The sequence below is a fragment of the Monodelphis domestica genome, chromosome 2 (assembly GCF_027887165.1).
Source record: "Monodelphis domestica isolate mMonDom1 chromosome 2, mMonDom1.pri, whole genome shotgun sequence".
Classification (NCBI taxonomy): Eukaryota; Metazoa; Chordata; class Mammalia; order Didelphimorphia; family Didelphidae; genus Monodelphis; species Monodelphis domestica.
This window is the reverse complement of record NC_077228.1, coordinates 197,523,951-197,538,704: the sequence shown is the minus strand read 5'-3', so window position 1 is coordinate 197,538,704 and position 14,754 is coordinate 197,523,951. Positions and strand designations below refer to the sequence as shown.

General features: G+C 42.9%; 2 protein-coding genes across 3 annotated transcripts in view; both read right to left on the bottom strand.

The window, feature by feature from the left end:
* FBXL20 (F-box and leucine rich repeat protein 20) overlaps nucleotides 1–5,008 on the bottom strand; it is a 95,087-nt gene extending 90,079 nt beyond the window's left edge. The window contains exon 1 of one of the 2 annotated variants that reach the window (XM_007482320.3): nucleotides 4,568–5,008. In XM_007482320.3, the coding sequence (XP_007482382.2) occupies nucleotides 4,568–4,768 (201 nt within the window). In that variant the 5' untranslated portion in view covers nucleotides 4,769–5,008. Of the gene's footprint in view, nucleotides 1–3,666; nucleotides 4,300–4,567 lie in introns of those variants that run through there. The other variant, XM_007482319.3, reaches the window with a different exon arrangement.
* A 2,888-nt stretch (nucleotides 5,009–7,896) lies between these two features.
* The window catches only part of MED1 (mediator complex subunit 1), a 39,362-nt gene continuing 32,504 nt past the window's right edge, over nucleotides 7,897–14,754 (bottom strand). Inside the window, exon 17 of the mRNA XM_001366443.4 lies at nucleotides 7,897–14,421. Within this exon, the coding sequence (XP_001366480.1) occupies nucleotides 11,175–14,421 (3,247 nt within the window). The 3' untranslated portion in view covers nucleotides 7,897–11,174. The remainder of the gene's footprint in view (nucleotides 14,422–14,754) is intronic.

Sequence of the window (14,754 nt, the reverse complement as noted above, 5' to 3'; positions counted from 1 at the left end):
ATAAATTCCCTCAAGTGTCTATACTATTGTTCTTGCAAAACTGTATTCTAAAATAATATTCCACCTAAGAATTTTAGGTGGATTATACCTTGTCAACTCGGAATCTAGAAACCCTGAGTTTGTAGCAACTTGAGATCTTGAGACCCCCCCCAAGTTTGACTTTGTCACATGAGAGTTTCTCCCAGAGGGAGATCAGGCTCAAGAGTTTCAGACTAACAATGACCTTAAAGTACTTTAGGTGGGGTCAGTGGACTTGATAAGATGTTAAGTATCCTTTTTGTCCTGGTAGTTTCTCCCAGTATTAGTACTTTTCCCAGGTAGCCCAACCCAAGTCAGGATGTTTCCCTTTAGTATCCACTGTAAGTAGTCCACTCCCTTACACCCTAGTCTCAGGCTATTGTTCCTATCCCAAGCTAGTCAGTGTAGTCTGAACACTCCCATTTCTTTGTAACTATGGTAATTCAATCCATCATATTCTCCTTGCCCCCCAGTTCCCCAAAAGTTATATGAATTCAGAAAATTCTTGTGTTCCTTTGAGCTCATGTGGTGGTACTCCCAGGGAGAGTGCCAGAGTGCGAGGACTTTTGGCTCTTTGTGGTTTTGGGCCTATGACTGTGTGGAGGCCTAAATATTGAACACTAATCCTCTCCTGATTAAAAACATTTTTTCTATTTAATATTTCTCTGTTTTTTTCCAAGTAAACAACCTATCCTTGGGTCAAAAATAAGATAATAAAACTTTAGAAAAGATTTTTTCCCCATGTTTTAATTGCCTGGGAACCATTTCAATACTTTAAGACACCTGAATCATAACCCTCTTCAATTGTACAGATGTATATAGGCCTCTTCAACTTGGGATATATTTTCTATAACTTTCCATATATCTCTACCAGGAAGAATCCACCCAAAATGAGCAATGGTCTTCTAAATCCTTTGACAATGTATAAAAATGGAAGCTTTCCATTGTTCATCTCCACATATAATCTGCCTTTTCCAGTTATACATATACTTTCTTCAGAACAGTTTCTTCATTGGTAATATGTTTCAGCCATCCCTGCACCTTTATGTTGTTTATGAAACTGTCTGACAATATAACAAGTAAAAGCTTTAGAGGACATCCATGCCATAGTGTGTGGCACACTTATAAGTTTATCTGCTTGACTATCTTTAACTATTTCATTCTTTACAGATAATCTCACTGAGGCTGTTATATAGGAGAGAACTATACTAATTATCTCATCATTTGAGTATTGTGAAGGCAACTATGTATTTACTTTACAATATCCTACTTTTTTGGCTGGTCTATAACATTACCGGGACATTTAAAAGGAATTCATACTTAATGATAAAGTTTACAAAAACTTTCAGCATTTTCACTTCTAGGTAAGAGACAAAAAGAATTAGCTTCCCAATGCATATTATGTAAAGTTTTCTCACCAAAATGGATTCCATTAAATTTAACAAGTCCAAAATAGTAAACTATTTTCTCATTAGTTATGGATTTTCTTAAAATAGGTCTGCCCATGTTAAATATCTCCTTTTCTTTAATAAGAAAATATGAAACTTCTGTATAAGGATGCACACATATGGAAGACTGATTTGCTTAAAAAGGTGTTTTAACAAAGTTAGCAAGTGTTACTTTATAAAGATTAAAGAATTTACTAATACTTTTTTAGTGAAAGTAAAAAACTGCAAATATTTGTCTTAAAACTAATTTTAGCTGAAAAAATACACTAAAACGTGTCCTGATTTCTAAATCTTTCATTTGTCCCCAGTTCAGAATATTTTAAATAACCCTGTCAGTAACATTATAAAGTAATTTTTCAAAATTTCAAATTAATTTTCCTTCATCTTCTTCCTACTTCAAAGTAACTTTCAGAAAGTTTTCCTTTACCTACAAAGAGTTAAGTTGATTTTTTAAATAAGGACATTTCTTTCAAAGAGAAATCTAGTTGTTTTTTTAATGTATTACAGCTATATTTGAGTTATGAATATTTACAATAAAATGCAAAAGATTAATGATTTCAAAGCACTCTGAAGAACTAAGACTCACAATTAAAGTAAGTTTAATCAAGAAGCAAAAAAAACAGCAAAATGAAAATCCATTTAGATCTCTGTACATTAGGCCTTTTCTTTCAGGATTCCTGTGAGCTTCAAAGTTTCCATTCAATAACATTTTAATTACAATCTAGAATTGTATAATAGTACTTAATCTAAACCAAACATACTTCTTTTTATTTGGGAAACTGAGCTTCTAGAAAAGTAAAGTGCAAAAACCAACAGTAAGCTTACATTTCTGTAGCTTTCTGTTCAATTTAAGAACTACACAAAGGAGACTAGGAACTTTTCTCTTATTCCTTCTCTAGTGCTGTAACAATGTAATTACTACCAATTCAAACTGGCAAAAATCATAAAAGTTAAACCAAACATTTAAAATCTTTTGGTAAAATCTCCCCTACGGGGTCTGGAACTTCTACAACTCCTGTTTCACTAACTAGCTGTTCCAATGTCATCCTTCAAATAGAAATGAAGAAAAACACCTAGTTATGTACACTGAACTGCGTGTGATCCCAGGTCAACCGGAGTCTCTGCCAAAAAAGGCCATGCAACGTTTACTCGACTTCTTGGGGAAATCTTTGCCTTATCATCCTTGTCCTCTTCCTATATTTCTGTGCTACCCTAATTCACCTAGAGACAATTAAAACATACACTAATTTGCTTCCTAACTCGCACCATGACATCTACTTAGTTTTCAGGTTTCCTATTCCAGCCCTTAATTTTATATCATTATATTCAGTACGTATAACCTCGAAATAGGGAGGAAGTGGGTTGGAGGAAAGCGTTTGGAGGGGTGAATTTGGGGAGGGGGAGGGACACCGAGGGAGAGAATCATAGCTTCCAGTCAATAATCAGATTGGCGTGGATTTTCTAAACAAGTCTCTCAGATATCTCTTCCCCCACCCCCGCCCCAACAACAACAACAAAAATACCGTGAGGGTACCCCTCAGAACGACGGCCAACAAGCCAACAGCCAAAACAGCAGAGAAAAGGAAGTTTGAGAACACCCAAACCAAGCAACCAAAAATATTTTTTTTAAAAACCCCAACCCGAACAAGAAATCAGAACCCATAGTCCTTTCTGGGTTATCCCAGATTCCCATTCCGGCTTCTCCAGTTTAAGGCAGGACAGTCCGGCGAGAAGTCCCCTCCCCCCTGGACTGCCAACCCCCCACAGCCCAGATTTTTATCTCTAGTCCATTCAACGAGAAAGGGGTGGGCGAAAATTAAGAATTAGGGAGTAAGCGGCGGGAACCCCTCTGGACAGTAGGGGAGAGTTGTAAGGAGTTTGAACGCGGGGTGTGACAGGGGTCGGCACCAGAAATGAGGACGCCCCGGGGCACGGGCTAGATGGAGGGGGAAGGGCGCCTCCGAGGGCTCATTGTCTGCGGAGAAGGCCACGGCCCCGCCGGGCGGCAGCCACGGCCCGGGCGGCCGAGGAGAAGGGTGTGGGGAAGCTGGACTGCAGCGGGGCCGGGAAGGAATCCTGGCAGCCGTATGGTTGAACTGACGGACCGACCGGCGGGTATCGGCTAGGGTGGGGTGGGTGGGCAAAGGATATACTCCCTTCCCTCCCCTCTGTCTCCCAGCCCCCAGTCCCGAGCTCACACCTCAAACCTGCTCTTGGTCACTCCGTTCATGTCCCTCCTCATGGGGATGGCGGGCGCGGGCGCGGCCGCGACCCGGCGCTGCGGCGTGCAGACGGAAAGCCTGCCCGGGGCCCGCGGGGACAGCCGGAACGGCCCGGAGCAGAGAGGGCAAGGGAAGTGGGCACCAGCTCGGAGAGAGGAGGCCGCGGCAGCGGCGACTCCGGCAGGCCCTCCACCACCTCTCGCAGGAGAGGGCCACCGCAACTGGTCACTGGCTCTCTTCTCTTCTTTTCTCTTCTCTTCTCTTCTCTCTCGATCTCCTCTCCTTTCTCCCCCCCAGCCTCAACTTCAACCCAAAACAAAAACACTCCCCACCTGCCAGCAACGCCGCTGTTCATTGGGCAGCGCCGCCGGGGCCCCAGCAAGGGTGGGGGAAGGGAGGAACGAAGGGAGAAGGGGGAGGAAGGAGGAAAGGCGCGAGCACGGGCGCGAGCGCGAGGCGGCGGCGGCGGCGGCGGCGCGAGACCACCCCCTCCTCCCAGCGCGAACCCCTACCCCTGCCATCTCATCCCCAGTCCTTCCGGGCGGGGCAAGCCCCTCCAGGATCGGAGGAGCTAAAGGAAAGCGGAATGTTCTTGAGTGAGGGTAGATATGTGAGTGATTATATGTGTCTATTTGGGAGTCGGTGTTGGTAAAGGCAAGCGTTCGTGCGCGTGCACATTGAGAGGAAGAAGAGGAAGGTTCCTGAGCCTTGGACAGCCAACACCTCCGGCCCCAACGCCCCCCTTTCCTTGCGGAATCGACCCCCAAGACATCCCCTTCAAGGCTCACCCCGAGGTGGTGTTTGTGCTATCCTCCCATGTCGCATACCATTTCCCCCAGGGCCCCCGCCTCCTCTCCCTGACGCCCCTCTTTCACTCACAGTAGACTTGAGCCCGAAATGTAGCAGGCGATCCCGGCTTGGAGCCATTTTCTTTCTTTCTCTTTCTGAACCTCTCTCGCTTAGGGCCGTGTTGATGTTCGTGCTGCTGCTGCCGCCGCCGCCGCCTCCCCCGCCCCCGTGGATTGCTTTAAGGGGAGCGGCGGGGAGGCCCCGGAGGCTGCTGCGAGGGGTGTGTGTCATCTTGCATGGCCTGTCTGGGGAGGGGGCGCATGGCACCGAAAGGCTTGGAAGGGCCTCCCCTCCCCGCGCCAGAGGGGTGAGGGGGAAAAGAGAGAGCCCCGGGCTTGGGGAGTCAGGGAGTGCGGTGCACCGGCAAGACTTGTGTGGTTTGGGATGAGGAAGGGGCGCATGGGGGGATGGGGGAGGTGAGTTGGGGAGGAGCCGGGCTGCTCCGTACTAGCCCCGCCCCTTCAGCCTCCGTCCCTGCTTTCCTCGCCCAATGGCCTACTAGTTCTGTAAGTCCTCCAATAAAAATGCGGATTGATGGAACCCTGATCTTGACGACATTTTAGCGGGAGAAACAAGCGTGGACTGAACAGGAGATAGAATTTTTGAGCCCCACAGGATCCAAGATCTTCTCCCTTTTTGTTTGAAAGGTTTCGTTGAAGTAAAAGTCCTTAATTGTAATAATATTTGTCCCATTGCATCTACTATTTGGGAGGAGTTGGCTCCCACATAACCCCTTGAATATGAAATTAGGAAACCATCTGAATAAGTATTCTAAGTATTTGTGTGGCCCTTAACGCATTAACTTCAAAATAATCATGTAGGGTAGGCAGTACAAGTAATAGAAAATACAACTGTTTCCCATGTCTCGCCTCTCCATTCCATCCTCCACAGATCTGCAAAAGTAATCTAAACAAACCATAAACCTGAGGCTGTTACTGTTTTGCCTGAGCATACTCATCCAATTACTGTCACATTTGGGATAAAATTTAAACTTTCACTGCCTGGCCCCAGCTTGTGTTCCTAACTGGTTCCTGAACTCAGTATTCTATCTCTCACCCTATGCATTTGAATAGACTTTCTCCAAAAGGACAGCTGGGTAGACCACTGGGCTTCTGACATTTCCTAGCTGTGTGGCCCTGGGAAAGTCACTTAACACTGTTTGCCTCAGTTTCCTCTATAAAATCAACTGGAGAAGGAAATGACAAACTACTCCAGTATTTTCCCAAGAAAACGCCCTTGTCAGAAAGACTGAACAAGAATGGAATGAACTTCACTTTCTTAACTTCCAGTTTCCCAGTCTCAACTCAAGTACCACTTTCTCCCAGAAAATTTTCCTAATCTGTTCCCCCTTCTCAAATTATTTTGTTTTATCTGCTTAAATACAATAGAGGCAGCTCTGAAGAAACACAGTGAGGAAGACTTGTATTCAAGTCTCATCCTTTGACCTGTATGATCCTCAGCAAGTAGAGTTCTGCTCAGAAGAACCAAGATTAAATTGTATCAAAAATGCCTAATAGATTTCCTAAAAATTTAGTCATACAAGAATTCCCTATATCAATAAAAACACAGTCTAGTTACTAGCCTTGTTTTAAAAGTTGCACATCCCTGGTAGAATTATTCGGCTCTTTTGATCGGGCATCTTTTTTTTTTCCATTTGTCCTTAGCACCACTTAGGGACTTTTGTCAAATAAGATACAGATTACAGGTTACAGATAAGGAAACCTGGTCACAGGTCAAATAATGTAGTTATTGACCTGTTGCAGAAGTATTTGAAATAAAATAAGCTATTCCATGCTGAGTTCTTACCCCTCTCCTTTAATCTTTGCTTTAAAGTTAATACTCATGTATATGTGAGGAATATAGAAATACTGGCACAGCACTAGTATAACTATCATACTACTTACAGCCTGGGGATGGAGGAGGGAAGAAAGGGAAGGAATCTAAATAAAAAAATTTGGGTAATCATTGTCAACAATTGTTTTTTCATGTAATTGAAAAAAAAATGTTTAAGCTAAAAAAGTTAATATTCCATACTTCCAAAAGCACTTCTTTAAGACCCTCTCAAGTATTTGGTATATCATTATCTCCATTTTCCCAGTGAGCAAACTGTGATTCAGAAAATTAAAAATAACTTGCCCAGAGAAGCACAGCTAGACCATTAGAGCCAGGACTTAAGTCTGCAGTAGTACTGTCTACCTTGAATATGTGCTGAAGAAAGGTTAAAAGAATCAAAGACTAGTTTCTCACATCCTTTTAATAAATATTTGTAAATGAGTATGATGTTATTTATCAGTACATACATATTTGAGTAATGCAGAACATAAGGACAATTGTGGAATCATCTCTGGGTAACTTATCTTCACAACTAAAAATTTGTGAACAATTAGCATAGCCTTGTCTATGGTCATAGCTTTACACTTGATGCTAGGGTTCTATACCCATAACTTTAAGATAAAATATTATTCTATTAAACTGTATTATTAACTTTTCAGAAAACTTTTATTTACTTAAGTGTGGTACCCTCAAACACCAGTTATAGCCATTTTGATGAAACTAGTCTTAGAAGCCCTTGCCAATTGCCAAACCATTCACTTGTTATAAAAAAAATCTGTGTATTTTATTCCTCCATATTACTATAATATGATCAAGATGACAAGCTGATTTCAGAAATGGAAACCCCTTACACATCTCAAAGCTCTTAGCACATATTTTAGTTACTTGCTAACATCCACTGGTCTTATGTGGTTATCTCCTTATCTCTTTCAGTGTTTAGCCTCCACAGCAGAATTCCTGTTGAATTAAATGAACCATTAAAAAGGAATGTACCAGCACTGGCAAACCTCTTCAAGACTGAATGCCCAAACTGCAACTTCAAGCTACCTGTGAGCCCCACCCCCCATTACACCAGACAGTGGAGGAAGTCCTCACAGCAGGTGGCTGGGAAGAGGGGGTGGGGCATGCAAAAATGTCCTTGGGTTCTGTGGAGAGTGGGAATGGAGCAGCCCACTCTGTGCCATTGGGGCAAGGGTGCCACACCTTCACCAACACTGTACTATACTGGCTAAAAACACAGTATGATCAAATACAAAGGGCTATTCATTTCCCTTGAGCTAGTTTAAAATAAAAAATACTCTCTTCACATATTTTCCAGCTTATGCTGATTCACCCATGCCAATCCCACCACAGAATGAATAAAATTTATCTCTTCAGAAACAATCTTCCATGCCATTTTTTTAAAAAGATAAGCTACTTGGAATGAATAAAAAGGAATAGTTGGAGAAAATGTGAAGTTGCTCTGTAAATTTTATTTTGGGAGAAAATAAGATTTCAGGCACAAAGCTATCACACTTGGGACAAGATTGCTTCTTATCAAAGAAATTTATTTGCAAGTAAATAAACAGATTCTTTTGCAATGTTTGGGGGGAAAACCCACAAAACAGATTTTTGTCTACTTTCAAAAAAAGAAAGAAAGAAAAACCCCAAAGTATTTACAGAATTGCACAAACAAAAGTCAAATTTGAAAACATTCTTTATGATTTAGAAAAGACCCACCCCTGCTCTTGATGCACATTTCTGAACTTGAGAACTAAGTTTAGTTCCTACATTTTAGCATATTCCCATCCTGGCTTTTAAAGTTAACCCCCCCCCAAAAAAGTAAGAATCCAACCCCAGGGTAAAAATAAAGGCAAAAATAATACCCCCTTCCCAACCTAAAAGAATGCCCTTGCACTATTAACAAATATCTTCTTTACTGTGGCATCTGCAATAAGGATTCAATCATGGATACTGCATGACTCATGGGCTCCCTGAAAAGTTTGTTCTAACTGGAGTTCATGATATTGCTGTATTGCATTTTCTGACCTGGACCTTAGGAAAGAAAATCTTTTCAGTATAAAACCAACATCCTCAATCCTTGTTTTGGCAAGTAATACCCTGCTTCACATTTCCCTCTTGAATACTTTGCTTTTTTAAAACACATTGATTTTTTTGGATCATTTGAAATCCTCACATGCATTAGAGCAGCTTATTTACTTTTGACTAACCATTCCCAACAAGAAAACAACATAAAAGACAAAGTAAAATTAAACTGGACCAAAAGGAATGAAGACCATTGTCTTTGTTTTGTTCTTTTTGGGAGGGGAGAGGGGGAATATAGGTAATACGGTCAAACTAAAAATACACACAAGACACCAGCTGAAGATAAAAGTACAGTACATGTAGACTTAATTTCCTTGCAGTTTGAAAGAGGAGGGAGGAGTTCCAGGCTTGGTTTATTTCACCTCTTCTCCTCCACCCCGTGGAGAAATGTAGTGCTCCCTGGCAGTCCTGCAGGGTGCAGAAGGTTAGCCCCGGTCCCTGTTAAACAAGTTCAGATGCTGGGTCAATGTGTGGGACGTGCTCATCCAGAAAATGCTGGGGCTTATCCTTCATCTACATCCTAACTCGGGATTCTTTGATCTGGGTTGGAGAGAAAGAGAGAAAAAGCTTCCCAGTTTAATTGTTTTGGTATTGGTTACAACCATTTGGGAAAGTTTAACCCCTGGGATTCCAGTATTACCTAGTGTCCCCCCCCTTTAAGGTTTTTCTCAGGAAAAGAAAACTTAAATCTTATTTTGCTTGCAGAAGACAATGGAAGAGGATCAAAACCAGGTGACAACCCGTGAGAAGTTCCACCTGTCTGAGAGGCTGCCACTGTATTGGCATCTCAAGTTAAAACTCTCTGGTATCACCTTGCCCATGCCCTCTTTAGTGTCACCTAAGTCATTTGATTCTGATGTGGTAAGAGATAACTTTCCTTGCTCTACTTAGCAACATTTCCTACTTCCTATTACCTTGGGACACTAGGGTGGCAAAGTTGGTGAAAAGTCAGTCCTGACCTATGAAAGATCCAAGAAAGAGAGAACACTGGTAGAAGAACTCAAGACAGACCCAGAGAAGAAACCAAAGGTGACTTTCCAACCATATGCTAACTCGAACTGCATAAACAGAGCTGGAAAAAAATGTTTCCTGTTTGTCAAGGTCACTCAACTCTGACACTAAAAACAGTGCACAACCTGGCACATTTTTTTTTAAGTCCAGAAGAGTTGTGCTGGATACAAGGCTCCATCCTATTTTGCAGATCATGGATGACATCATCAAGGATGGCTACAGAGCAGGTGTCAGAATCAAAGTAAGGCCGCAATTTTTTTTTCAAGAGGACCCTCCAAATATGAGAGCTTGTGCTGCACCTGGACTGTTTCCTGGATTTCTTTCCTTCTATAGTGCCTATTATTGTAATCCCTAAATCAAGTGAAGACCTGTTTCTCCAAAAGGTCCAATTATGTAGCTACATAGTAGCTATGATATGTCTCCATGCCCACCTATTATTCCAGGCACCTCACTTCTTCAGTGAGCTTGAAACTGATTCAAGAGAAACTATGGCTGCTAATTCATAACTTCTCTCATTTAGGGAGCAAACAGTGGAGTGACCAGAGATTTGAGCTCCAAATCCTTCAGACAAAGGGAGATAGGGAATTCAGCTTTCAGGAAAGGCAATCACTTCTCCTGCAGGCAAAATATTGGAAGGAGGGCTTTTGGCACATTTTAAGAGAGAAGTGTTAGCCCTGATGTAATTTAAATGTTACTATACTAGGGAGCTCACATTAAACCACAATTTTGTCGTATCTAAAAACATGTTAACATCCTGAAAGCCATCCTAGGTTTTCTGGGGTTTTTTTTCCCCCCAAAGGATATTTATTTTTAATTAAAATCAACACTTACCCTCCCCACAAGGAGGAAAGTACCCCCTAACATTTTTAGGGTATCAATGAGCCCTATGAAAAGCATGAAATCAATTATTGTATAGAATTCAAAGCACTTTTTTTGTTTGTTAAACTGACTTCAAAAGATGGGCTTTTATCAGATCAATTAGAATGCTGCAGTGACAACTCTAGGTCCAAACTATTATATTAGGCCTTGCTCTTTTCAATTTCTTTAAACTCTACACCCCATAGAATTAGAAGAGAAACACTGCATAAAAAAACAAAGAATTAAAATATTGACAAATAAATACCTAAAATTACCGTTCCTTCCCCAAGACTACTCCTCATAAACAGACGCCCTGCATTATTTAGTGTCTAAAAACAACTAAGATCCTTCATTTGCGCCTGTTTCAAATGGATGTGTGAACAAGGGTGAACAGCCTTCATGCAAATGCATCAAGGAATGTATTGCTTTTTCATTTCCTGCCCAGTCTTTCCAACACATGCACTATGATAGTTTAAAACATGGCCTAAAAATGGATAAAGGGAGAAAAAAATATATATATGAAAATTTTCAGCATAACTATTTCCCACCCTTTCCCTGCCCACATCCCTTCCCCACCCCCCCCAAAAGCAAGTCTGCAATTTCTACTTTCTCTGGCAAAGAACACAGAATTCTTGGCTGCCCAGAATCAAACCCCATAGTCAAAGATGAATACTAGGGTTCTCTCTAGGTCTAATATTGCCAAACACAGTCAAAACCATGTCACCCAAAATTATTTGGGGCAAAGCAGACCCCTGTGGTTTATCCCTTAGGATGATTTTCTAAAATTCTCATTAGTTGGAGCTTTAAATTGGTGAGTTCTTTTTCCTTTTCCTTTTAGAAAACAAGGTTTTTAATTGCCAATGAGAGCCACATCCATGAGATCATCATCTTCCTCCCCAATCATGAAGTCAGGAGGGCTGAGCCTTGAGGGTCTATCTTGTAAGATGGTATTACTTGACATGGACATGGACTGGTCTGAAGAAATAGGTGATTTAGACCAGCTCTCTGGCTTAATACTATGAGATTTCTTCTTGTCTCGGTCTTTGTCCCGGTCTCTTTCCCTGTCCCGATCTTTATCTTTCACTTTCTTCTTTTCCTTTTTGTGCTTCTTATGTTTCTCTGTGCTATATTCTGGAAGTGGACGGATGCCATCATCTGAGCTGGGGCTGTTCTGGTAGGACTTTTCTGCTATTGAGGAACCTGACTCACTCTCACTATCCAGGTTCTGGGGGGTATATGCTGGTGACTTACTGTGGCTAGGAGAACCACGTTCATGCTTTGGAGTGGAGCCACTGATGAGAGGAGAACCATAGTTTTTGGAAGAGGCCATCTGAGGCCTGAGCCCTTCCCCACTGCCTTCACCTGGTTTCTGCAAAGTCACTTTGGCTTTAATGCTGGGAGATCCCCCATCATGCTTGCTGATGATAATCTTGGCCACACCTGTGCTCCCCACATTTTTGGATTCTGAAGTTTTCTTAGAAGAATCCACTGAACCCCCAGAGACAGAGACCTTTGATTTTTCTTTATCACTCTTTTCTCTCTTTCCTTGGAATTCCCCTCCCGACATACTGTGTTTGGAGGACATAGGATGGCTAGAATTGGCACTCACTCCCATTTGACCCTCCATTGGGTCTTCACCTCCAGGGCCACTAGTGACAACCCCATGTTTCAGTTTATCAATGACAGCTGTCAAAGATGGCTTCTTATTTCTACTGGGAGATTTCCCTTTGGAGCTCCCATGCTGGTTCTGAGATGAAGACATAGAGGAGCCACTAGAAAAGGAAGAGGAAGAAGCTGTGCAAGAATTGGATGATGGGGGTGTTTTTTGAGACAATGAGCCTGAAGAGCTCAAGCCTGAAGACTTTATGCCAGAGCTTGAACTAGTCCCAGACATATGAGAGCCACTAGAACCTGAACTGATAGGCGACTTGGCTTTGGAGGATGGGGGGGTTCCAGGTACAGGTTTCATTGGAGAAGCAAGTTTGTCAGAGCTTCCAGATGGCCTTGAATGGGATGGGGAGATGTTTGGTTTACTCAAAGAGGGGTTCATGAGTGATGATGGCTTTCCTTGGGGTTTCACCTTGTTGCTCCCAGAGCTACTACTGAGCCCATGTTTAGTAATGGGAGAAGAACCTGGTTTCCCTACAGACTGGGATGAACTTTTGGACTGGCTAGACCCAGAACACCCTTGGCTAGAATACATACTGCTACTCATCTTGGAACCTGAAGATCCTTCTGATTTACTGCTTTTCATTTTTCCTGAAGCAGAAGTGGAAGAGGAAGATGAGGAAGAAGAATGGCCATGGTGGCTCTTACTTCCTGAGGAAGACCCAGATCCACTGCTGGTGTACTGACTGTGTGAGGATGGCTTGGCCACCATTACAGTCCCCTTAGGAATCTGAATGGTGATTTTAGGTATGGGTGGTGTGGCAACACCTGGAGGAGTTTGAGATCTTCCTGAACTTCCAGGTGACTTGGATCCACCTGTGCTGGCAGGTGGAGTAAAAGGCCTGTTAGAAGAACTATGAGATGGAGATTTCCCATCTGTGTCTGCCTTTTTCCTCTTTGGAGGCTTATCTTTGCTTTTGCCATCACTAGAAGGGGTTCGGCTACGTTTTCCTGGTTTACTGTCTAATGCTGGCCCTGAAAGACTGCTACTCCCAGTGCCATTGCCATCCTTTACCCGTTTTTGAGACTTATCCTTCCCCAAGTCCCCTGTACTCAATAAAGGGCTCTGGCTTCCACTGTGGTGCTCCATTATATCAGCAGGCCCCAGTGCCTTACTGGCCACTGCAATAATACTGAAGTCTACTGTGTCAGCTTGGCTGTTGCCTTTAAACTTATTCTCTCCACTATCACCTGTAAGGACTGGCACTCCCAAAGTATTTAGTGCCTGGGAAGCAAATCCTTTGAAATCATCATTATCACCACTCTGGCTGCTTTCATCAAAATACTCTTCCCCAAAACCACTTTGGCTCTGGGGATTCAGCAATTCAGGATTGAAATCTACTCCATCAGGAAAAAAATGATTGGTAGGAGAGTCACTGTTGGGGCTTCCAGTAGCATCGGCAATCAGGTCAGCAGGGTCAGTGTATGGGTTCTCATTGCTATTGTTTTGGAAAACATCAGGATCAAAGAGGGCACTCTGGGAATGTGCAGAGCTTGAAGAGTCTCTAACAGGAGTATCAATGGGTGGACAGTCATCACTGGTACTAGGGAGTTTGGAGGCCTCTTCTGCAATGTCTGAGAGAATGTCAGTCACATCAGCACCAATGCTGTCTGAACTAGATAGTCGGACCATTCTCTGAATACTGGGCTGGGGGTGAGGTATCGGTTGTGGGTAAGTTGCAGGAGGAGTGCTACACTGGCTAGGTGCTGGAGTGATGTGTGGAGTGTCCAGCGTGTCAGCAGTCATGTTAACATCAAAGATTGGGTTCTGTGAGTCAACATCCATCGAAAACAGCTCTCTCTGAAAGTCATCTTCAGTCTGGTGTTTGGGCTTTTCAGGCAGTATTCTTGACGACTTCTTCTTCTTCGTCTTATTGGCCCCTGAACCCATTTCCATTCGAGGTGAGCCAGAAGAAGAGTTCTGCCTCTCTAATGGACTGCTTCCATAAAGGGTTGAGAAATCCTGGGCAGGATTATCTTTAAGAAGGTTCATGAGCATCGGGTGGTTCTTGGTGTTGCTGGCTGGCGAGGAGACAGGCGGCGGCGTGTGATGAGGAGGGGTCGGACTCGAGCCAATGGTAGACCCCACGTTCCCTGTGATTTGCAACAAACTGGTAAGAATTGGGTTCTGAGACACCTTGCTGAAGTCCTCCCCATGGCCCACCGACTCATGCCGCTCTTTCATGTTCATGCTCATATTAAACAAGGTGGTAATGGGACCCCCCGGAAAGGTGTTGGTTGGTGTAGTGGTACCACTCATTGGGTTGCTGCCTGTGGTCATGCCATACCCTGGGCTGCTAGCCGGGGGCAGGTTCTTTTTCACCATGTCTTCAACTGTTTCTGCAATGAGGGACAGGGCAGGTGTGTCGGCCTGAATGGTTTCAGCTTTCCTCCGAATAGCCCTCATCGTCACAGGAATGGACATACATCTGTAAGACAGCACAAAGAAAAGTTAATATTGCAATGGCCACTGCCTGGGATGAATGCTACATTTTCATTCAAGAAAACAAATTTTAAAGTGTGATATTTAGACATCCCATTTAAGATTTTCTGCTTTTGGTTTTCATACATAATAAACAGGTTGAAAAAGAGAAGTAGCTCTATCAAAGGCCAAAGCTTTGAATAAGTTACTCATGCCAATGATAGCTAACCCTGAAGACACTTACAAATTTGTGTAACACATACAAATAGCAACAAAAAAACCTAACAGAGTCCCAAATATATTTCATATTGAAATGGAAAAAAAAGACAAGAACTAATTG